The following is a 23257-nucleotide window of genomic DNA, read 5'->3' as shown; positions in this document are numbered from 1 at the left end:
AGAAGAGACCTTAAAAGGTAGTGGGGTTATTAAAATTTCCCATGGAAGGTAGGCATTTCTTTTCCAAGCCAGAACCACGCAGTTCATGTTGATTCAATGCACAATTGATGATCACCTGCTCCACATTACACTCCGTGTTAGGGGATTTTACAAAGGAATTTACAAAGTACCAAATGGATTTAGGAAAATGGTTCAAGAATTGAAAAACTGGGATGAAGCTGTCAAAAAATATTATCCTGTACTATAGAATGAATAAAGCCTCTAAGTCCTCCATTATAACCTTTCAATTTGTAGATTAATATTGAACCATATAACAACATTAATGCCATGGATATGCATATCATTTTTTCACCCTTTATATTATCCTGTTGTTTCTTTCCTAGAAGGCATATAAGTAGCAATAAAACTAAAAATTTTTTACTCCTTCAGTGCCCCTATAAGCTTAAATCCAGTTTGTGTTAAGATGGTATCCTTATTTTACAAGTAATTTAATTTAGTTTAGTTATTTTACAAGTAATTTAATTTAGTTAATTTAGTTACCTGGCTCATGGCCACATGGTATTTTAGGGACAGAAAAGAGCTTGAAATGGACTGTTTGGAGTCACAGTGTTGGGCCAACTCTACCACATTTGACTTGGAAGATTTTGAGTCAATTGCTTGCTTAGCTAGTGAGCAGAAATTAATTGAAAACCTTGTGATATTTATTGGAAGCAACAGTTCCTGATTTTACTAATCTAGTTGAGAGTTTGCACACACACACACACACACACACGCTTGCACAATCGCTTGACAACTAAAAGCAAGGGATATATTATTTATTTATTTTCAAATTTTATTTATGTATATATGTATGTATGTATGTATGTATATGTCTATGTTGAGTCTTTGTTGTTGCACGCAGGCTTTCTCTAGTTGTGGCGAGCGGGGGCTACTCTTCCTTGCGGTGTGCAGGCTTCTCATTGCGGTGGCTGCTCTTGTTGCAGAGCACGGGCTCTAGGTGCACGGGCTTCAGTAGTTGTGGCACAGGGCTCATTAGTTGTGGCTTGCGGGTTCTAGAGTGCAGGCTCAGTAGTTGTGGCGCACGGGCTTAGTTGCTTCGCAGCATGTGGGATCTTCCCGCACCAGGACTTGAAACAGTGTCCCCTGTATTGGCAGGTGGATTCTTAACTACTGCACCACCAGGGAAGTCCGCAAGGGATATTTTATGTTAAACAAATGATTTAAGTGTACTTGATTACATATGTTTAGAAGGACTGGCAAATAAGATGACTAAGAAAAAGCAGGTATTACCATCAGGAAGAAATTTTATTTATTTATTTATGGTATCTTCACAATTGTATTTGTTGTCCAAGAGACCCAGATGTTTGGTGAGCTCAGATTCAGGCCCACTGCTCCAGGCACATTGCTAGCTTGATGAGTTTTCTATAATGCTACAGATACCACGAGGTAGATAGAGACATTCCCTGGCTCCCAAGAAGAATTTGGAGATAATTATTTGGGATAATTTATGTACTGTGTTCTTGCTGTTTTAAATGTTGAGCAAGGCTTGAGTTAATTGGAAACAAACCAGTCTTTGACATTTCACCTTAAAGGATGAAGAGCATGAACTATGTGATGTGAACTTTCAGTTTTCATGGAATTCTACTTGCTTCCTTGTTTTTTACATTTCTGTTTGGTACTATGTGTTATCTGCTATAAATACCAAATGTATTTAGACAAGTGGTTCAGGAATTTCTGAAAAGAACCAGAATGAAATAATTGCCAAAAATATCCTAAATTGTAGAGTGAGTAAAACTTCAAGCCATAACCTTTTATTTTATAGATTAGTTTTTTATTGTGGTAAAATATATGTAACGTAAAGTATATCTCGTTAATCATTTTTAGATGTACAGTTCATATAGATTAACTTTTAATTTATCTTATAGATTAATATCCTCCAAATATCCAAAGATGATTAAAAACTATCTGTGTTCTGTAAACGGTAATTACATTATATTTGAATGGACACACATACTACCTTGATTTAAGTGCAAGAAAAAATATTTTTAGACATGTATTTGACTAGACGAAGGGACAGCTTCATATTACATATAAAATCTCATCCATCAACTATTGCACCTGGATTTACTAAAAATTATTAAAGGTGGATTGGTAATATCTTTAGTGCAGGTTTAAGTGTTTCAGGATTCTAAAGTAGTATGTTTTTTGAAAAATTTGAGAAACAGCATACATAAGTTTCAAAATTTAACTACGAATTTAAAAAGCAGGGCTTGGGGCTTCCCTGGTGGCACAGTGGTTGGGAGTCCGCCTGCCGATGCAGGGGACATGGGTTCGTGCCCCGGTCTGGGAGGATCCCACATGCTGTGGAGTGGCTGGGCCCGTGGGCCATGGCCGCTGAGCCTGCGCGTCTGGAGCCTGTGCTCTGCAACGGGAGAGGCCACAACAGTGAGAGGCCCGCGTACTGCAAAAAAAAAAAAAAAAAAAAAGTTATTTAAAAAGCAGGGCTCGTTGACAAATTTTAGTGCCTAAAATAAAATATTTATTACTTCTAGGAAAAGTACTTTCTGAGTATTAATTATGTACTGATTGCCAAGGTTGAAAAATGTGATGTATTCTGGGTTTTATGAATCTGTGAAATAAGTGGAAAAGACTTGTTTTGCATGCCTGGTCATTGGGTGGTGCAGGACACTGGAGAACATTTGTGTTTAATGAGGATTTCTAAATAGCTGGCGCTCACCCTGAAACTGGTACTAGACTGGGCATGCAGGAGACTTCACACAAACTCAGAAAAATATCCTTCACCACCAATTCAGAACCTGGATCTGGTTGGCACCGTGGCATTTGGAAAGTAGGGGTCATTGCGGAGGTCACTTCTTGATTTGTTTCAGGCCAGCTGAGTCATTCTTTGGCCATTCCCCACAGGAGAGGCAACCGGCTGTGCCAAGATGCCTCTTAGCATTGAGGTGTTGCAGTTTGGGGGAGGGAAAGAAGGTGGTAGTAGGGACAGTAGGCATAGTTTTATCTTAACTACTTTATTCTTGTGGTTGATTTTTTTCACTTGCAAAGAAGAATTTATAACTTGAGATTTTTCACACCTTCCGATCACCTGCAAACTTTGCAGCATCTTGATTGTGCTTTAATTTGTGATTTTGTCTGCAAATGGTTACTTCGCTTCCCACGTAAACGTGTGGGGTTATGATGTGATTGTGATCCTAATTTCATGCATTTTTATGCTTCCAAGTATTCTTCATGGGTAGTCACTGGTGTCTCCTTTTGCTTTCCTATCCTTAGTGGAGATAGTGGACCCAGTGGATATCTATCTCAACCTCCTTCGGACCATCTTTGACTTTAATGCCATCAAGAGTTTGCTGACTGGGCCCAGCCAACTGAAGATCCGAATTGATGCCATGCACGGAGGTAAATGCGTGTTCTCCTACCAAGTGGTGGGCAAGAAATGGTAAAGGAGACCTCAGTGTGTGTTGGGTTTCTGGGATTAAGAGGAAGGCTGGATTTATAGATATTCATACAGTGTGTGTGTGTGTGTTCAGGTATTTGGGATGCTCTGGAAAACTTCAGGGCTCTAATTTCTCTCTTTTGATGCAAATGAAAACAAAGCTTGAACAAAAGGTTTTGAGGCTATGCCTGTTAGAGTGGAGATAGCAAAACTAGTAGTTATAGATAGCAAAACTAGATAGTAGTTATTAAATTTTTTTTTTTTTTTTTTTTTGTGGTACGCGGGCCTCTCACTGCTGTGGCCTCTCCCGTTGCGGAGCACAGGCTCCGGACGCGCAGGCTTAGCGGCCACGGCTCACGGGCCCAACCACTCCGCGGCATGTGGGATCTTCCCGGACCGGGGCATGAACCCGTGTCCCCTGCTTCGGCAGGCGGACTCTCAACCACTGCGCCACCAGGGAAGCCCTCAAAATTGTTTTTGATACGTACACAGTTTAAAAGGTCAAATAGTTCAAAGTTTATTATGAAAAAATCCATTCCCAACTCCTTCCCCCAATTTCCTACTTTTCAGAGGCTACCTTTTTTTTTTTTTAAAACTCTTTCAGTGTTTTTTTTTTAAAGTACTGATCTTCCTGTTACTAAGTACTATGATTATAAGGCTCCTTGTTGATTCTTCAGTTTGGGGCATTACTGACTTCATACCATGGAAGATGAGGTTGTAGCTCTTTTTCACCCTCTCGGGTCACTAAATCCAAGCACACTTCCTTAAACTAATTATATCGTCGTTTTGGGAAGATCGGTATCTACTGTCTACATTATCATAACACTGCTGAGCCATGAAAAGTACTGTAATTATATTTTCCTTACAGAACAACTTCTTCTGTGGAATTAGTAATTGTCCTGTTTTCTCACTGTTTAGGTTTTGTGAAGTGTATTTACCACTCTTAACCCTCATACTCTCCCAGTGTCTAAATCTTCTCTCACTTCATTTTCCTGGAGACCTGGGATCTCCTCTGCTCTGCACTGGTTGCTCTGTGAGCTGCTGTTGTCCTGGAATCTCCACTTAGCATCATCCTGTAATTCCCTTTACCCCTTTCTTATGGTGACTCTCCTATTTCTGGATCCTTTGTCTTCCACTTTCTTGATTTACTCCTACATTTTGGAGGAACAAGTTCTCCAGGAACTCTGTGAGAGAAAGCTCATGGGAGGTAAATGTTTTGAGTCATTGTATATCTGAAAATGCCTTTTTTCTGTGCTCACTCTGAATTGCTATTTATCTGGATATAGAAATCTAGGTTGGATATTATTTTTCTTCAGAAGTTTGAGGGCATTGCTCCATTGTCTTCTAGCTATTACTACTGAACTCGAGAAATCTGATGCTGTTCTGATTTTTAATCTATGGTGTGAAATCTTTCTCTGTTCTTTTCTGGAGCCTTTTAGGGCCTTTGACATATCTTCAGTGTTCCTTCTTTTCACAATGATGAGTCTTAGTGTGAGACTGTTTTCCTCTATTGTGCTGAGAACTTGGATGGTCCTGTTAATCTAGAAACTTGTGTCCTTTAATTCTGGGAAATTTTCTTACATTACTTCTTGGATGATTTCCTCCATTATTTTCTCTTTCCTTTCTTTCCAGAATGGCTGTTGTTTAGATATTGGCCCTACTTGACTGATCCTTTAATTATCCTATTCTTTCCCTCACCACCCATTTTCTTTCTCTTTGTTTTTTCCTACTTTCTGGGAGATTTCCTCAGCTTTATCTCCAAGTCTTTCCATTAAGTTTTTCATTCCACTATCATATTTTTAATTTCCCAAAACTTTTGTTTTGTTTTCCAAATAATCTCTTTTTAAAAATAGCTTCCTATTCATCTTTCATGAATGCCATATCTTTTTTTAATAAGTCAGGTTTACTGAGGTATATAATTTATATGTAGTAAAATTGATACCTTGTTGGTATACAGTTTCATGAGGATTGACAAACATATATAGTCATGTAACCACTCTGACCATCAAGATATGGAATATCTCTCTCACTTCCACAAGTTCTGTTGTGGCTCTTTATAGTCTTACCCCTCCTCCTTCCCCTAGTCCCTGGCAATCACTCATCTGCTTTTTGTCTAGCACACCCCCCCAACTGCCCCAGTTTTGCCTTTTCCAGAAAGCCATATAAATGGAAGCATACAATATGTAGCCTTTTTCTTCAGGCTTCTTTCACTCACCGTAATGTTTTAGAGATGCCTTCATGGTGTCGTATATATCAGTAGTTATTCCTTGTTACTATTGAGTAGTATTCCATAGTAAGGATGTACTACATATTGTTTATCCATTCACCAGTTGATACAATTAGGGTTATTTTTACGTTTTGGCTACTACAAAACAAAGCTGCTATAAAGATTTATGAACAAGTTCTTTATGGGGATGTATGATTTCCTTTGTCTTGGATGGATAAATACCTAGGAGTGGAAATGCTGGGTCATATGATGTATATGTTTAACTTAATAAGAAACTGCCAAACTGTTTTCCAAAGTGTACCGTTTGCAATACCAGCAGAGTATGAAGGCTTCAGTTTCTCCATGTCCTCACCAACACTTGGTATTGTCAGTCTCTTCAGTTTTAGCCATTCTGTCACATCTTACTGATCTCTATTAAGATATGACTGAAATATACTTTAAAATATTTTTTCTCTCTGTGTAGTTTCTGCTTTCTCCAGGTTGCTCTTTACTCTCTTTGTTTTGGTCTCATGTTAGATGCATTCCTCAAAAGTTTGGTGGTCGTTGGCTGCCTGGCATGTTTAAGAGGGAGGTACTAAAAATTTTGTTGGGAGCTCTGAGCCCATGTGTGGAACTTATCTTCCAGGGGCTTCACTCTGAGGTCTTCTGGCTGGGCTGTTTTGCTTTTTCCTATTGGGCTGGTTCTTTTCCCCAGAAAAGGCTCTTTCAGTTTCTTACCTTAGCTTTATCTGGCCTAGAGGGAAGACAGCTTCTCTTTCCAAACAGTTTGAGCAATGTTTTGGATTTGAGCCTCACTGCCTAGCTTGTACTGTGCGTTCGTCTCTGAATCAGTCACTCTGGTTGAGGGATGGAGGATACTGAGTGGCAGACCTAGGTCACCTCCCCAGCCTTAGGGTAAGTAGGGTTTAGCCACATCCTGATCACATGAACTGAGACGGGAAAAGGATTGGTTCTCCAAAGGAAACCCAAGATGCTGCTACTGGAGGAAGGGGAAAGGGGTGCTGGCCAGGAAAAATCAAAAGATGTTCACTCTTTGAGGTTTGAATTGTATTAATGGAAAATAAATGGAAAGCAGTACTTTGATATATTTCAGCCAACAGGATTATGTGCTGATCCCCAAGTGTGCTTGCTGTATGTTCTACCCCAGGCTCCGTTCCCTTGCTTATAGTGTTCTTTCCATTTGGATGGCGTCCTCACTCCTGTCAAATTTATATTCTTCCAAGTCCTCCCAGAAATGCTGCCTTCTTCTTGAAGCCTTGCCTGTGGTCATTTCTTCTTTCAAGCCATTGGATCATATTATTTCATAAATATACATTGAATAGAACTAGTCTTACCATTGCAGTCACTCACCTGTAGATGTGACTCATCCCACTGCTAGACTGAGAGCCCAGTAATGTCAGAATTGGGTGCTTTGCGTCCCTTGATGCCCTCCATTCTTCACATAGGAGTTCCGTGTTAGGCACTCCACGGCTGTGTGTTGAACTGGAAAACACAACTCCTTAACATTTATTTTGTAAAACGTGCTTAGTTTTATATGCTTCAGTGTTTTACAGTGTTTAATTATACACTTGGCAGAGTTAAAACGACTGTAGAGACAAAGAATGTTGCTAGGGCCTGTTAGTGCTTTTGCATATATTCAGCTGAAGCTTTTCGTACATAAAAAGTAACAGTCAATAAATCATTGTTAGGTAGTTGATTTATTTCTGGCAATATTTTAGATAAGTTTTGGAGAGAAATTTCATGGAACTGGATTATTGAATACAACTTCTATATGCCTGACACAGTCACTGGCACATAGCAGATGCTCAGTGAGTAGTAGTTGAAGTAAATATTATTCTGTGCTGTGTCTTGAGAAAACTTGTAGAATTTATCTTTTTTTTTCTTGTGCTATTAAGTCACCTTCTTGTTCTAAGCAGAGCAAAACACCCTTGGTTGCGGGGGCAGGGGGGGCAGAGGTTCTGCAAAGATCTCATATTGCTGTGTATTTTTTTCAGTTATGGGACCCTATGTGAGAAAAGTCCTGTGTGATGAGCTGGGGGCCCCAGCCAATTCTGCAATCAACTGTGTTCCCCTGGAAGATTTTGGAGGGCAGCATCCTGACCCCAACCTGACATATGCAACGACCCTTCTGGAAGCTATGAAAGGAGGGGAATATGGGTTTGGAGCTGCATTTGATGCTGATGGGGTAAGTAGGAAAGTTTTCTGCATGCTGGTCCTTTTGCTATATAATGAGCCAAGCACTGGAAACCGGAGAGCTATTGGACACCTCTGGGGCTGACATGTATGGGGCATATGAGCCCTAACTGGCTCTGCATCTGCCCTTCTATCTAATGGCCAAGTATTGCGCTTAAATAGCCATTACTTTTCTTTTTTCAAGTAAGCTTATGTTATAAAGAGGTTATTTCTTTTTTAAAAAAATTCATGCAGTACGTCTTTATTATGGCTGATTTTGTTGAAATCACCATGTTAAGAAGCGAGCTATTTTAGCAATAATCTCTGTTCTCCATTATGTTTGGGGGAGAGTGTGAATTAAGAATATAGAGGCTACTGAAGCCTGAGGAAGTCATCCACATTTCGACAGGTGGGATATATTCCCAGTCGTGTCAAGATCGTGGGCCCTATGATGTTCAGAGATCTTGGTTTCCCATGCCCTCTTTGGCTTCATTCAAGTTGTTTTATGTTGTTTAAATGTGGAATGGCAGTAAAGTGGCTTGTAATGATGATGGGAATGGGCTGCTGGCGGCAGATGCCTTTGCCTGAACATTTTCACACATTCTTTCCCACAGGACCGTTATATGATCCTAGGCCAAAATGGCTTCTTCGTGAGCCCTTCCGACTCCCTGGCCATCATTGCCGCCAACCTCTCTTGCATTCCGTATTTCCGTCAGATGGGGGTCCGAGGGTTTGGGAGGAGTATGCCCACCAGCACAGCCCTGGACAGGTAAGCAAGGATGTCAGCATGAAAGCCTTCATGGCAGGCCTCTGATATCAATGTTCCCTTTGCTGGTAGCTGTCACTTATACTCCCCTGCTCCACTGGGAACTTGTTGAAAGCATGGGAACTTAGAGACATGCTGTAGTATACTGGGTAGGCGTGTGAAGAATCAGGTGGCCTGAACTTGATTCTTGGCTCTGCTACTTTTTAGCTGTTGGGAACTTGGGGGACTTATTTGATTTCTGTGCCTCTGTTTTCTTATTTTTAAAACGAGGGTTATAACAGTATCATCCTTACATGGATTGTTATGAGGTAGGATTGAGGTGATTCTTGTAAAGCATGTAACAGAATGCCTGGTTCATTGTAAATATTTCACAAATGTTTAGTAAGAAAATTTACTAAATATGTAAGTGAGGTGGAAAGAACATGAGTCTTGAGGTCAGGTAATATTATGTTAAAATGCTCATTTGTATCATCATCAGTTATGTAAAAACGGGGAAGATACATCATAGGTTTGTTGTGAGAGTGAAATAAGATACTCATGGAAAATGCCCAATAGGAGACTCACTTAGTAGATAGAACAGTCTGAGGTTTCTTTCTCCTGGCCCTATCCATCCATCTTTTACCTTGTCTTATAAAACAGTGAATTTCAGAGACTAATATTTTCAAGCAACATATATTATTGTGGAAGCAGTATTTGTTTATAGTGGAAAGTTAGAAAACACAGAAAAATAAGAAAATGTAAACATCATATCTCTCTGCCTGACTTACTTATGTTAATTGATAAATGTATATTCCTTATTGGATCTCTTTATATACATATATAATATACATACATAGTTCTAAATCATATATAATATACACAATATATAATATATATTTGCCTTTTTGTAAAAACCAAAAGGAGATCTGAAAGTACAGACTGCCTTGTAACTTGTTTTTTTTCTATCAACAATCTCCCACTTTGTATTAATACATTTTTATGTCATCTAAAACCAAGATCATATTAAAATTTCCTCCGAGTGTCCCCAGAATGTCTTTAATAGAGGGTTTGCCCGAAGCAGCATCCTGTCTAACACCATACATTGCATCTGGTTGTTACATCTCTTAAGTCTTTTATAATCTACCACAATCCCTTTATCTTTTACTTAATGACAGTAATTTTTGAAGAGACCTGACCAGTTGTCCTGCAGAATCCCACCTTCTGGATTTGTGTGGTTATCTCTGCATGGTGTTACCATTCATTGAATCATTCATTAAGTAAATTTTATATGCAGTGAAATGAATAATCTTAAGGCTACAATTCAATGAGTTTTGAAAAATGTATACATCTGGGTAACAACCATCCAGAATAAGATATAGAACATTCCCATCATCCCCTATAGTTCCCCCATCCTCCTTGCAATACCCCTTAGGCAACCATTGTCATAATTTCTGCTGCTGTATTTAGGTTTTGCCGGTTCTTGAACTTCACATAAATAGAGTCATATACCATGTACTCGTTTGTTACTGTTTTTTTCATTTAATATATATTTTTTGATTCATCCACATCCATTGCGTCTGTCACTAGTTCATCCTCCTCTGTTGCAGTGTAGTATGCCAATGTATGAATATATCACAGTTTACTTTTCCAGTCTCCTCTTGATGAACATTTGGGTTGTTTCCACTTATTAGCTACTATGAATCATGCCATTATAAGCATTCTTACATGTCTTTTTGTGGACACATCTACATTTCTTTAGTTAATATCTAGGAGTAGAATCCTGATTGTAGGGTAGATGTATGTTTAATTTTACAAGAAACTGCCAAGCTATTTTCCATCGTGTACTCCTATTTGCAATGTGTGAGAGTTCTAGTTGCTTCCTATCCTCAACAATATTTGGTGTCGTCAGTCTTTTTTATTTTAACCATTCTAGTGAATGCAAAGTATTATCTTATTTTGGTTTAGATTTACATCGTTCTAGTGATGTTGAGCTCATTTTCATATGCTTATTGTCCACTTGTGAGCTCTTCTGTTACATACGGGTTCAAAATGTATTTGCTCAATTAAAAATGCACTGTTTGTCTTTTTGTTATTGATTTATAGAAGTTCTTTATATATTCTGGATAATACATCTTTTTTTTTCTTTTGGCCACGCCGCCGGCTTGTGGGATCTTTCTTAGTTCCCTGACCAGAGACTGAAAGCAGGCCCTTGGCAGTGAGAGTACAGAGTCCTAACCACTGGACCACCAGGGATTTCCCTGGATAATAAGTCTTTTGTCAGATATATGTATTACAAACATTTCCCCCCTGTCTTTCACTTTCCTTTTCAAATTCTTTATTTTTTTTAACATCTTTATTGGAGTATAATTGCTTTACAATAGTGTGTTAGTTTCTGCTTTATAACAAGTGAATCAGCTATACATATACATATATCCCCATATCTCCTTCCTCTTGCGTCTCCTTCCTACCCTCCCTATCCCACCCCTCTAGGTGGTCACAAAGCACCGAGCTGATCTCCCTGTGCTATGTGGCTGCTTCCCACTAGCCATCTATTTACATTTGGTAGTGTATATAAGTCCATGCCACTCTCTCACTTCGTCCCAGCTTACCCTTCCCCCTCCCCACGTCCTCAAGTCCATGCTCTATGTCTGTGTCTTTATTCCTGTCCTGCCCCTAGGTTCTTCAGAACCATTTTTTTTTCTTAATGGTGTCTTTTGATGAGCATAAGTTTTCAATTTTGATGACGGCTAATTTTTTTTTCTTATATAGTTGGTATATACTTTTTTTTATCCTCTATAGGAAATCTTTGCTTACCCAAAGGTCAAAAAGATGTTTTTCCTATGTTTTCTTCTAGAATCATTGTAGTTTTAATTTTTACATTTAAGTCTATGATGATTTTGAATTAATTTTTGAAAATTAATTAATTAATTTTTGGCTGCATTGGGTCTTCGTTGCTGCGTGCAGGCTTTCTCTCTAGTTGTGGTGAGTGGGGGCTACTCTTTGTTGTGGTGTGTGGGCTTCTCATTGTGGTGGCTTCCATTTGCTGTGGAGCATGGGCTCTAGGTGCACGGGCTTCAGTAGTTGTGGCACGCGGGCTCAGTAGTTGTGGCCAGCGGGCTCTAGAGCGCGGGCTCAGTAGTTGTGGCACACAGGCTTAGCTGTTCCGCAGCATGTGGGATATTCCTGGACCAGGGCTTGAACCCGTGTCCCCTGCATTGGCAGGCAGATTCTTAACCACTGTGCCACCAGGGAAGTCCCTATTTTGAATTAATTTTTGTGTGAGGTTCACTTTTTCCCCATATCCAGTTGTTATTGAAAACAATTTACTTTTCCCTTGATGCGTTTGTTAAAAATCAGTTGACCATATATATGTGGGTCTATTTCAAGATTCTCCCTTCTGTCCCATTAATCTGTTGTCTATCCCTATGCCAATATTACATTGTCTTGATTATTGGAGTTTTAAAGTAGATATTTAAATCAGGTGACTCCTCCAACTCTATTTTCTTTTTCTCCATATAGACAAAGTTATGTATCTTAGGTCCTTTGCATTTCTATGTACATTTTAGAATCAACTTGTCATTTTTTTACCAGAGCCTGTTGAGATTTTGATTGAGATTGTGTTGAATCCATAGAGAAATTTAGGAAGAATTGCATTTTAATAATATTGAGATTTCTAGTCCGTGAATGTGATATAGGTCTCAATTTATTTAGTTTTCTTTAATTTCTTTTGCATACTTTGTAGGTTAATTTCTCTTATGTATGTTTTGTAGTTTAGTGTGGAAGTCTTACACAATTTTTGTTAAATTGATTCATGAGTATTTTATATCTTTTCATGCTATTGTAAATGGAATAGTTTTATAACTTTAGTTTTCCAGTTGTTTGCTGCTAGTAATTAGAAATATAACTGGTTCCTGTAAATTGATGTTTTCTTCTTCCATCAGTGGGGAGATGAATCACATGCCTTTGGGATGCTCCCTATTTTACTTCTATCCCTCAGGTGATATTGATATCAAGTCATGGTGATGAACCAAGCGTCAGCCTAAAATTCTTGCCTAGCAGCACCAAAAAGTAGGACGTATGATTCCATTTTTTCCCCTTTGCCTTTGTTTATATCTTTCTTTAAAAAAAAAAAAAAAAATTCAGTGAAACTGTAGAGAGCAAAGCAAAAAGCAGACCATCTCTAGAAATGGAGAACCCAGAGTCATAGAGGCTTCTGAGTCCTATGTGGGGTATTTAATATTGTGCGAGCATATTTGATAACACCTTCCACTTATACAGAATCTTATAATTTAGAAAGAACTTTCGGAAATTTGAACTCACTTGATTTTTGCAATAATTTAGTAAGGTAATTGGGTAGGCATTAACTCTCAACATATTAAAGATGTTGAACCAGTTATGAGAGAGGTTAAGTGACTTGTACAAGGTTACACAGCTAATAAGACAGCAACCCAGGATTTGAAACTATTGCATCTGCCCCATAACTACAACTTAATCAGGATGGTCCCTGAGAAACCAGTTGAAAATATTGCTCAACTCTCCTGTGGGGTAGTCAGCAGCTTTCCGTACCCTGGCCAGGAGAGGCTGGTTTTATTCTGACAACAAAAACCATTTGTCCTCTTTTCTCGTGGAAATTTCCCAGTAGTTCTTGATTTCACTTCATCCCCCCTTCCCAATAAATCTCTGTTTCGGTCAGAAACCAGAGGCCTTGCTTAGAAATTTCACAAAGGACCTGTTCTGATATGTAAGTGACCATTTAAAAGGATTATTCATGCTTGCTGGTTGGGATTCAGAATTCTGTGGGGCTCTGACGTGGTGATTTGTTTTGGGTATGTGATCTCTTGTGGAGTCCCAGGTGGATTCTCATGATGGACGCTTTATAAGCTTCTTTCTTCTTAGTAAAATAAATGCACCCTCAAAATTTTATCTTGACAGTGGCTTCCCATATAGGTTATTTTTTTTAATTAATAAAATCATAGGAATGTACCCATAAATGCCAGTCCCTGGCAGAATGGCAACGGAGTGGCTGAGACACATTCAATGATGCACTTGCCCAAACTCCTGGAATTCCCCAATAAGGGGGGCCTGCATCGTTGAAGCTGATGAATTATTCAGACAAACTTTCATTGTTCACAGATAACAGTTGTTCCCCGAGGGAAGACTTTTAGTATCTTTAATTTCTGCTCTTACAGTATCACTGAAACAAGGATTCCATTTACCCCAGAATAATACAGTTTCAGTCTTGAAAATGGCATTCTTTTGGGGCTTTGTCATTCTGAATGTGTCTGATTTGTGGTTGCAGATGAAATAATTTTGCTTCAGATTATTTGAGAAGTAAAGCACATTCACGCTATGTTTGTGGCCCAAGGTCTGTCTCCACCCCATGAGGAGGTATTAAATAATCCTCAGTGTCATCATTCTTCAGTAATATTATGAAGCGCCCATCTGTGTTTGGGGCTGTGCTGAATGCTGTTTTAAGTAAGGCAAACACACTCAGACTTGAAGTCTCCTCGTTAGAGATATTTAGAGCCTCAAACACAGCGAGCATCCTTGTATACACTACAAGGGAGCGAGATCTGAAAAGTATGTTTTGACTACAAAGTCCGCCATATAAGGTCCACCACCCACAAACATGATGGTTTTTGCATTTTGTGTCACTCCTGTTTTTCACCATTTATTCACTGAAGAAATATTTATTAAGGGCCTTCTAGGTCCTAGAAAACTGTCCCTTGCCCTGATGGAATTTACAGTCTAATGGAGAATTTGAGTAATAACAAGTAAAGAAAAAAATAGAAGCACAAATTGTAATGCATGTTCAGGGGAAATGAACTTGGTGTGGTAATAATGGGCGGGTGTGGAACACCCTACTAAGATAAGGTAGCCAGGGAAGGACTTGCTGAGGAGGTTATGGGTAGGATCAAAGATTGGAAACGTGCAGATGGACCTGGCTTTGATGCTGAGATTAGAAATGGCCCATAACACATGTGAAAATACTTATTTTTTCAGAATGTAGTCTACAGCTATTTGTTGCCAATCCCCAATGTGAAACATGTACTGTAGCTTTATCTTAAATATATTCAGGCGGTCATTGGAATGCAAACAGTGTTAATCCTGCAAGTATCTACTGATCTACGCTGACCTTGGTCCTTGCTACATCCTTTAGATCTGTGCCATTTTGTCTCCAAGGTCAGTCAGGATGCACGGCAGTAAGGGGAGAGATAGTGTTGTGAGCTAATATGTAATTACTCAGTCTCCCATACATCCCTTGTGCTATAGAGTGATAGGAATTATGAGAGAAAATACCCTTTATTGGAGTACTTATTGCCCTAAAACTCTCCATAGGTATTTAGGTCAGGGTCAAGGGAGAAAAGAGATGGCACCCTCAAAAGGGTTTGCTAAAAAGAATTTTGTAATAGTAGCTTAATGACCTGGTCCACAGAGGTATGGGTGAAGATAATGAAGGAAACCAAAAAAATCAAGAAGTGATGGAGAGGTATCCCAGGACTCACAATATCAAAAAGCTATGAATTCTCCCAGGACTAAAGGGTCAAGGGAGGGATCAGGGTAACCATAGCCTGGTGAGGTTTGGAGTTGTCAGGGACTGAGCTTGTCAGGGAGGTATAAATACCCCAACTTCTCTCTTTTCCCACCCTCTGATTTCCTGCTGATACCTCCTCTTGACCAAACCCAAGTGGAAGACAGAGGGTAACCTGTGGAGCTCAGCCTCCTAGGGAAGTGAATAGGGCAGAGATGGGCATAGAACGTAATGGGGACTCTTAAGGTGGAAGGGGGCAAACAAAGAATAAGCAGCGTAACCAGTACAATGGCCAGTCTTTCTGGTAATCTCTGCCCGCTTGTCTCCCAGTCTTACCCTTGTCCTAGTTTTTTGGAACTCGGGTGTAGTGAGTTGAGTTAATCATGCTCATCATTGAATAATCCTTTCGTAATTTGTCCAGTGGGAGACATTTCTTATTATTAAAAAATTAATGTATTTCTCTTTTCTTTGACTACCTTTCCCCCCAGAGACAACCACAAATGTGTGTTTATTGGGTGTCCTTTTCTTTGTGTATGTTGTTTTATTCGCATGTATTTTAAATGATTGTGACTAGTACCATATAATAGATTGTATTTGGTTTCTTTTTTCCACTAAAGACTTTGTGTTAAGATCCTCTCAGTGGCTCTGTGTGCATCTAGTGTGTTGCTTCTAACTGCTGCATAGTAGTCCATCGTGTGTATCCACAGGTCACCTCTGTTCCCTCAGCTGTGAACACTCAGCATGCCTCTTACCTCCCATTACAATGAATAGCCCCTTGGGATTTATGTGAGAATTTCTTTCACATGTGTATCCAAGAGCAGAGTTTTTGGGTCAGAGGCAGTGTGTATACTTAATTTGACCAAATCCTGTGTTAGATTGTACTCTAGAATGGCTTCACTAGCCTGCTTTGCCCACCAGTTCCTGCATCTTCAAGACCAGGCCAATACTTTTATTGTCTAGCTTTCTAGTTTTCCCCCAGTAGAATAGATAGAGAGTAGTATACCGTTGCTGTATTAAATTTTCATTTCTCATGTTACTAATGAGCATCTGTTCAGATGCTTGAGATACTTGGGGATTTCCTTTCTATCAATTGTCTCTTCTTGTCCTTTGCCCGTTTTTCTATTTAGGGTTTTCTCCCCTTTTTGATGGATTTGCATGAGTTCATTGCATATTGTGGATATTAGGCCCTTGTTAATTTTAGGCACTTCTAATTTTCATCCTTTTTCTTCAGACAGAAATGAACCTGTGTTCTATATCCAAATTGCTGTCAGTAGACAGCTCTGCTATATACAACTCAAATTTATTATGTGTAAATAGCAATTTTTAAAAATGTTTCCCTAAAACTGTTCTTTTTTATGTTTATTATCTGAGTGAATTACCTATCATAATCCTAGATTTCTACTTCTTCCTCATTCCCAACACACCATTAGTCACTGGGTTCTGTTAGAAAAATCCCTTAAATAGTTCCTGAGTCATTCTTTCCTCTCCGTCCCTATTTTTTACTTTCCTACTTCAGGTTCTCATAATCTTTTGCTTACACTATCGCAATAGTCAGGGAACTGGTCTCCTTGGCCCCAGACCTCCTCTTCTTTATTCCATATTCTAGAACACCTCAAGAGCGATTGTTCTAAGGCAGAGAGCCATGCACCTCCCTCCCTTGCTTAAAATGACTTGGTGGAGGGCTTCCCTGGTGGCGCAGTGGTTGAGAGTCCGCCTGCCAATGCAAGGGACATGGGTTCATGCCCTGGTCCAGGAAGATCCCACATGCTGTGGAGCGGCTGGGCCCGTGAGCCATGGCCGCTGAGCCTGTGCGTCCGGAGCCTGTGCTCTGCAATGGGAGAGGCCACAACAGTGAGAGGCCCACGTACCGCAAAAAAAAAAAAAAAAAAAAAAAGTCTTGGTGGCTTCAGAAGCCTGCAGAATGTGATCCTATCTCCTGATTCTAAAACATGCATAATCTCTGGATTACTTACATCTCACTCTTGCCTACCATTTTTATCCTGCCCTCTAGACGTGTTATGCTGCTTACAGTTTCCCAAATTTGATGGCCTCTCACACTGATGTGCCTTTGCATAACCTGCTCTCTTTCCTTGAAATGTGTTCCCTTTGCCCCATCCCACCCCACTTTGTTCTTCCTGATCTTTCAAGACTTGAATCAGCATCACCTTCTTAGTAAGTATTCCTTTGATGTCATGTTTCTCTACCCCAAAGCAATACACAGAACTTGCTCTTTAGAGATCCTTTTATCACAATTGTCACAGACATTGAAAACATATACTTGTCTGTCTCCTAATGTCCTGTAAACCCCCCAAAGGTGAAGGTTTTAGCCAGTAGCTTGGCATAGAATAGGTTCTCAGTATGCACTTATTAAATGAATGAATGAGATTTTCTCCCGTTTTGGATACTTCTTATTTGGGAGAAAAAGTAACTAGAATGCCACAGCTCTATGAACAAACATGCTTCTTTGGACATTTTTACAAATTAAATTTATCGATACTATCACCTGGTTGCACAGGAATGTAAGTATACTGAATGATAAGAAGAAAATGAATGATGTATAATTGCACAGTCTTTTTTTGGGTCTAATAAAACTGTGCCTGACTTATGGTTTTAATTTACATTTAGGTAAGTTTGTAGTGAGTTGGATTTTAGTAATGATATGTGGGTATTGATTATAACAATAAAGATGAGATAAAAGGAAGCAACGACGCAGCAGTTATTTCCTAGTCAATAACTAAAAACCACAGCCTGAACTTAAGCTCAGGTTTCTTTATTTCTTTTTTTTTTTTTGCGGTACGCGGGCCTCTCACTGCTGTGGCCTCTCCTGTTGCGGAGCACAGGCTCCGGACACGCAGGCTCAGCGGCCATGGCTCACAGGCCCAGCCGCCCCGTGGCATGTGGGATCTTCCCGGACCGGGGCACGAACCCGTGTCCCCTGCATCAGCAGGCGGACTCTCAACCACTGCGCCACCAGGGAAGCCCAAGGTTTCTTTATTTCTTGCCCTGCTAAGTAGAGTGAGGAGTGAGGAGCTAAGTAGGACAGTTTGAGCATGCCTAGCATTGCCTTCCTCTATGCTTTTTGTGTTCACCTATTGGAGAGGATGCTGGCAATGATTGAGGCCTGCTTGTCAGTATTTCTGAGAGCTGGTGTCAGATGAGAAAGCAATTTCATGCCTACGTTCAGTAGAGGGCACTTATAAATTAATTAGCTAAAGCGAGAGGAATAAATTGGTAACATTTAAGACTAGAGGCTGCAAGAGCTTTGGAGATGTTGGATAAACCATCTTTTGTCAGTTGTTCAGAGCTGTCTTGGGTTTTTGCTCTCCCTGTTGATCAGAAAAACAATTTTGGATGAGCATTAAGTGACTTGGGTTCCAAAACATATAATCATCATCACCCTTCCATGTGAACGCAGGCAAACCATTTTTAGAAATCAGCTTTCTCTGGCCTGCTGTATTGGCAAGGACTCTTTGCCACTCTTTGGTTCTGTTTCTAGAAAGGCATAGTCATTGTTAATGGTGTCCAGCATCCTTTTCTCAGCCCTTCCACTGACTTGGCACTTGTTGGCACTTGGCAAGTAATTCTGACCATTGGTGGGTTCTGCCAGTACTGAAAGAAGTTCCTTTACAGCACTCTGGGTGATTGGGGATTAAAGAGCATTTTAAGCAGGGGTTTCGATGCCATTCAGTCTAGGGCTAAGTGGATGCAGTTGGTCTCCAGTGGGAATGTTGACTTTACGACCTGCTTTTATTTATTATCTCAATTTTGGTTTTTGGCGGGTGCATTTGGTTAATAGCCTCCTTTCTTTTTTGTGACTTAAAGATATTTATACACTTTAAAAATCAATCCCATTCGTTAATGCAGAGGGGCATGAGGTAATTTTTTGGGCTGATAAGAATGTTCTATATCATAATTATGGTGGTAGCAATACAACTCTATCTACCTATCTGTCAAGACTCATGGAACTATATACTCTTAACATTGGTGAATTTTATTTTATATCAATTATACCTTGATAAAAGTGATAAAAATAATCAAACCCTATTTATTTGAAAGCAAAACAAAGAACTTGTCTTGGGTCTTCCTTTATGATTGGGGTCATGGATCGTGACTCTATTTGAATGACCCCAGATCTCAGCATCAAGGCTTGCATCTACCAGACCGTCAGTAAACACCAGCTGGTTCAGGTGAGTCCAGTGGTCTTTGGAGTCGCTGTACACTGTCTCCTTCTCTGTGGTGAGCCAGAACGTCAGTGTACTACCTGCAGGCTTGTCTTGCAAAAGACTTCCATTTAGAGCTGAAAGTTCTGAGATTTCAAGGTCATTAGTCAAATTTCTTAGTGACGTAAATATGTAAGGAAGACAGGATAGCCCAGCGTAACTCTTTGCTTGGTCAGTGTAACTGTATGCTTTGTCAAGCAGCCAGAGAAGCTTGGCACTTTACAGTGCTTTTAAATGATGGAAGATTATGATAAATCATCTCAGACCTGAAGATCCTCCTGGAGTGAAAGAGCTTTTTGTACAAAAAAAAAATGGACTTTTTGTATTCGCTTTATAGTTTGAAATGAATTTTGTAACTCTCACCGAAAAATGTTTTCTAATGGATTTTAAACCTCAACCTGTTAGGGTAGTGTTAAGCTGAACCTGTTGGAACACTGCTTAAATTGCTAAATATCATCAATTTCACTTACCCATCAGGCTGAGGGAAGAATAGTATCGAAAAAACATGCACAGGGGAATCGAGAAACTGCCCCAAAGTTTTGCCTGCTCAGCACAGAGTAAGAGGAAATGCATTTTTATTTACAGTGGATTCCGTTACAGTATCTTGTTTGATATTCACACAAACCCTCAGAAGTATTTGTATCAAGTGCTATTATCAACATTTTATTTATAGAAAAAATATAATATTTGGAAATTAAGTAACTTGCCTACAGTTGCCCATCAAGAAGGAAGCAGTCAAGACTGGTGCCAGGTTGTCTAATTCCAAGTCTCCTAATTTCTTTGCTGTTCCTTATTGTTGAGAGCAGGAGAACATTCTGATTATATCAGAATGTCATTTGTGTCTATTGGTTTGTGTGTCTGTGTTGGGGGACCTATGTGTGTGGTGGATGACATCAGACAAGCAGAATTAGATTCAACCCCAAGATGTCTTGTAATTTGACCTTGAACATCACTGCTGTTTAGTAAAGCTCTGGAAGAAGCAGTTCTTGGCTTTAATTTAAGACTTCCAGGAAACTGTTGACCGGAGTTCAAGGCAGCATTTGAATTTTATACCCTTACCTCAGGATTTGCTTGCAGTAGTAAGATCAGCAGTGGCTCTACGAAAAAACCTTTATCAGGTTTCGGCAGCCTTTCTCCATAACATTCTGTGTAAAGTGGGTGAAGCTGATAGGATTCCTTCTAAGAGTTTTTAATCTTGGGCAAACAACACTGATGAGCAGAAACATAAAAGATACCAATTAAGTACAATGGGGTCTTTTAGTAAATAATGTGCTGCCAGTTGTATATAAGATATCGATGCTTAGAAAAGGAAAAGAAAAAGAAAAAGAAATGGTGTCAGCTCCTGTCTGTATGCCCCAAACAGGTGAGGATAGAATTCAGACCTGGGAGTCCACTCATCTCATCTCTGATCAGGTTTCTGCCTGAGGTTTAAGTTTGTCATTTGGAATTCCAAGTTCTTTTACAGTCCCTGATTGCATCAGTGGTTTATATCCTAGCATGGAGGAAAATTGTTTGGTAAGTTGTTGCCTGTATTTAAGAATGCAAGTTCTCTATCCAGGACTTACAAAGAGATTGTATCAGTCAGGATCTTTGTGCTGCAAATGAGAGAAAACTAGCTGAAATGGGGCCTAAATAATAAAGGGAATGTGTTGGTCCACATTAACTGAAGTAGCTTTGGCCTCAGGTGAACCTTGATCCAGCAGGTTAGTGATACCTGAATATTCCCTCCTCTCTGCTTTGCCTTAGGAGGTATTACTTTCATCCTCAGGTGTTCCCTGCCTTTGGCTCTCCAGGCTCTCCCGGCTCTCCCTTTGGTGGAGCAAATGTCTGCATGATTTCTAGGCCTCACGCTCTTACACTACCTTGTCTAAGAGGAGTTTTTAAAATATTTTTAATTTTTAATTTTTTTAAACATCTTTGTTGGAGTATAATTGCTTTACAATGGTGTGTTAGTTTCTGCTGTATAACAAAGTGAATCAGCTATACATATACATACATCCCCATATCTCCTCCCTCTTATGTCTCCCTCCCACCCTCCCTATCACACCCCTCTAGGTGGTCACAGAGCACCAAGCTGATCTCCCTGTGCTACGCGGCTGCTTCCCACTAGCTATCTATTTTACATTTGGTAGTGTATATATGTCCATGCCACTCTCTCACTTCGTCCCAGCTTATCATTCCCCTTCCCCGTGTCCTCAAGTCCATTCTCTATGTCTGCGTCTTTATTCCTGTCCTGCCCTTAGGTTCTTCAAAACCATTTTTTTTTTTTTAGATTCTATATATATGTGTTAGCATATGGTATTTGTTTTTCTCTTTCTGACTTACTTCACTCTGTATGACAGTTTCTAGGTTCATCCACCTCACTATAAGAGGAGTTTTTTTTAAATTGAAGTATAGTTTATTTGCAATGTTGTGTTAGTTTCAGCTGTACAGCACAGTGATTCAGATATATATATAGATAGACATATACATACACACACACATATACATATATGTGTGTGTGTGTGTGTGTATATATATATATATATTTCAAAGTCTTTCCCTTATAGATTATTATAAAATATTGAGTATAGTTTCCTGTGTTATACAGTAGGTCCTGTCCTTTTTGGTTATCTATTTTATGTATAATATTGTGTATATGTTAATCCCAAACTAGGAGGATAAAACTCTGTGTGTGTGAACATGTCCTTGAGTCTTGACTTTGGTTGGGGTTTGTATCATCTCTGATCCATCGGTTCACTGAGGCCATGAAGGGTGGGAGATGCTGAAAGTTTTAAGCCTTTTCCCCTTATTAAGTGGAGCTGGGAGGACAGTCATTCCTTCCCATACCAAATGACAGAGAATGGATGCAGTTTTCCTCCAAAGCAAGATCTTTTCTTTCTCTTTCCAGAAGGAGTAGTGGTAGCAATTTAGGACCCAATAGATGACAAGGGGATGTGAGCTGGGTGAGTGCATTGGGGTGCAGTTCTGGAGGGAGAATTCAGGACCTAGTTAAGAACTCAAGAGGCCCTTCTTCTTGTTACCTCCTCATACCCCAGCCGATCCTCTGCTACTTACGTAACTGACAACAGTGTTAGAGTGGTGGTGCTTACCCTGATCCTAGCATATGCTTGAGGATTCATCTGTCCTCTTTCCCATCCTCTTCTCTCTACGCTTCCTTCCTTTCTGTCTCCCTTCCTCCATCTCTCTTGCTCTTTCCCTCTTTCCTTCCTTGCTTCCTTCTTTTCTCCCTCCTTTATTCCCTCCCTCTCTCCTTACCTACCTTCCACTTTGTCATTCTTCAAAAACCATTTTTAGCACCTACTATGTGCCAGGCACACTGCTAGGTGCTGGATACGCTGCTGAAATTCATCTCCTCTTCCACATCCTTTCCTCCTTTGTCAAACATCACCATCAACAAAATTTATTAATATTCTCCATGGAAGGTATTCTGCTAGATTCACAAAGGCTCATGACTTCAGTCTGAATGTTAATGATAGACTTGGAGAGTGTTTCCAAATCATGACGTTGTATCCTGCAGCTTGCCTTACACAGATTCTACTAAATTTAGGAGTGGGAGAGAAAAGAGAGTACGTGTGCTAGAAAAAGAGGACATAGGTTAAGGAGTGCAGACATTTCTGCCTGCCGGTGTACCCAAATGTGTGCATGCATGGAGTGGAACGTGGTTCTCTTTGACTTTCATTGGCCTCTGCACTCAGACTACCTGGGTTTGAATCCTCTGCTCTCTGGCTCTGTGACTTTGGGCTGGTTCCCTAATCAGGGTCTTCCCTGCTAAATGAGATAATAACAGCATCATTCTCATTGGGATTAAATGAGGTAATGTATGGACAGTGCTTAGAGGAGTGCCATTCACAGTGAGAGGTCCAGGAAGGTTAGCTGTTATTATCATGATGATGGAATTTTAAAG

The 23257-nt window shown here is 39.8% G+C and overlaps 1 protein-coding gene across 1 annotated transcript in view; it reads left to right on the top strand.

Moving 5' to 3' along the window:
- Nucleotides 1-23257, top strand: part of PGM5 (phosphoglucomutase 5) — a 190735-nt gene that overhangs the window by 32389 nt on the left and 135089 nt on the right. Inside the window, exons 4-6 of the mRNA XM_067744220.1 lie at nucleotides 3292-3417; nucleotides 7676-7866; nucleotides 8468-8622. Coding sequence (XP_067600321.1) covers nucleotides 3292-3417; nucleotides 7676-7866; nucleotides 8468-8622 — 472 coding nt within the window. The remainder of the gene's footprint in view (nucleotides 1-3291; nucleotides 3418-7675; nucleotides 7867-8467; nucleotides 8623-23257) is intronic.

Source organism: Pseudorca crassidens, chromosome 7 (assembly GCF_039906515.1).
Source record: "Pseudorca crassidens isolate mPseCra1 chromosome 7, mPseCra1.hap1, whole genome shotgun sequence".
In the NCBI taxonomy this organism is placed as follows: Eukaryota; Metazoa; Chordata; class Mammalia; order Artiodactyla; family Delphinidae; genus Pseudorca; species Pseudorca crassidens.
The sequence above is the reverse complement of the archived record's forward strand: the minus strand, read 5'-3'. Positions and strand labels throughout refer to the sequence as shown.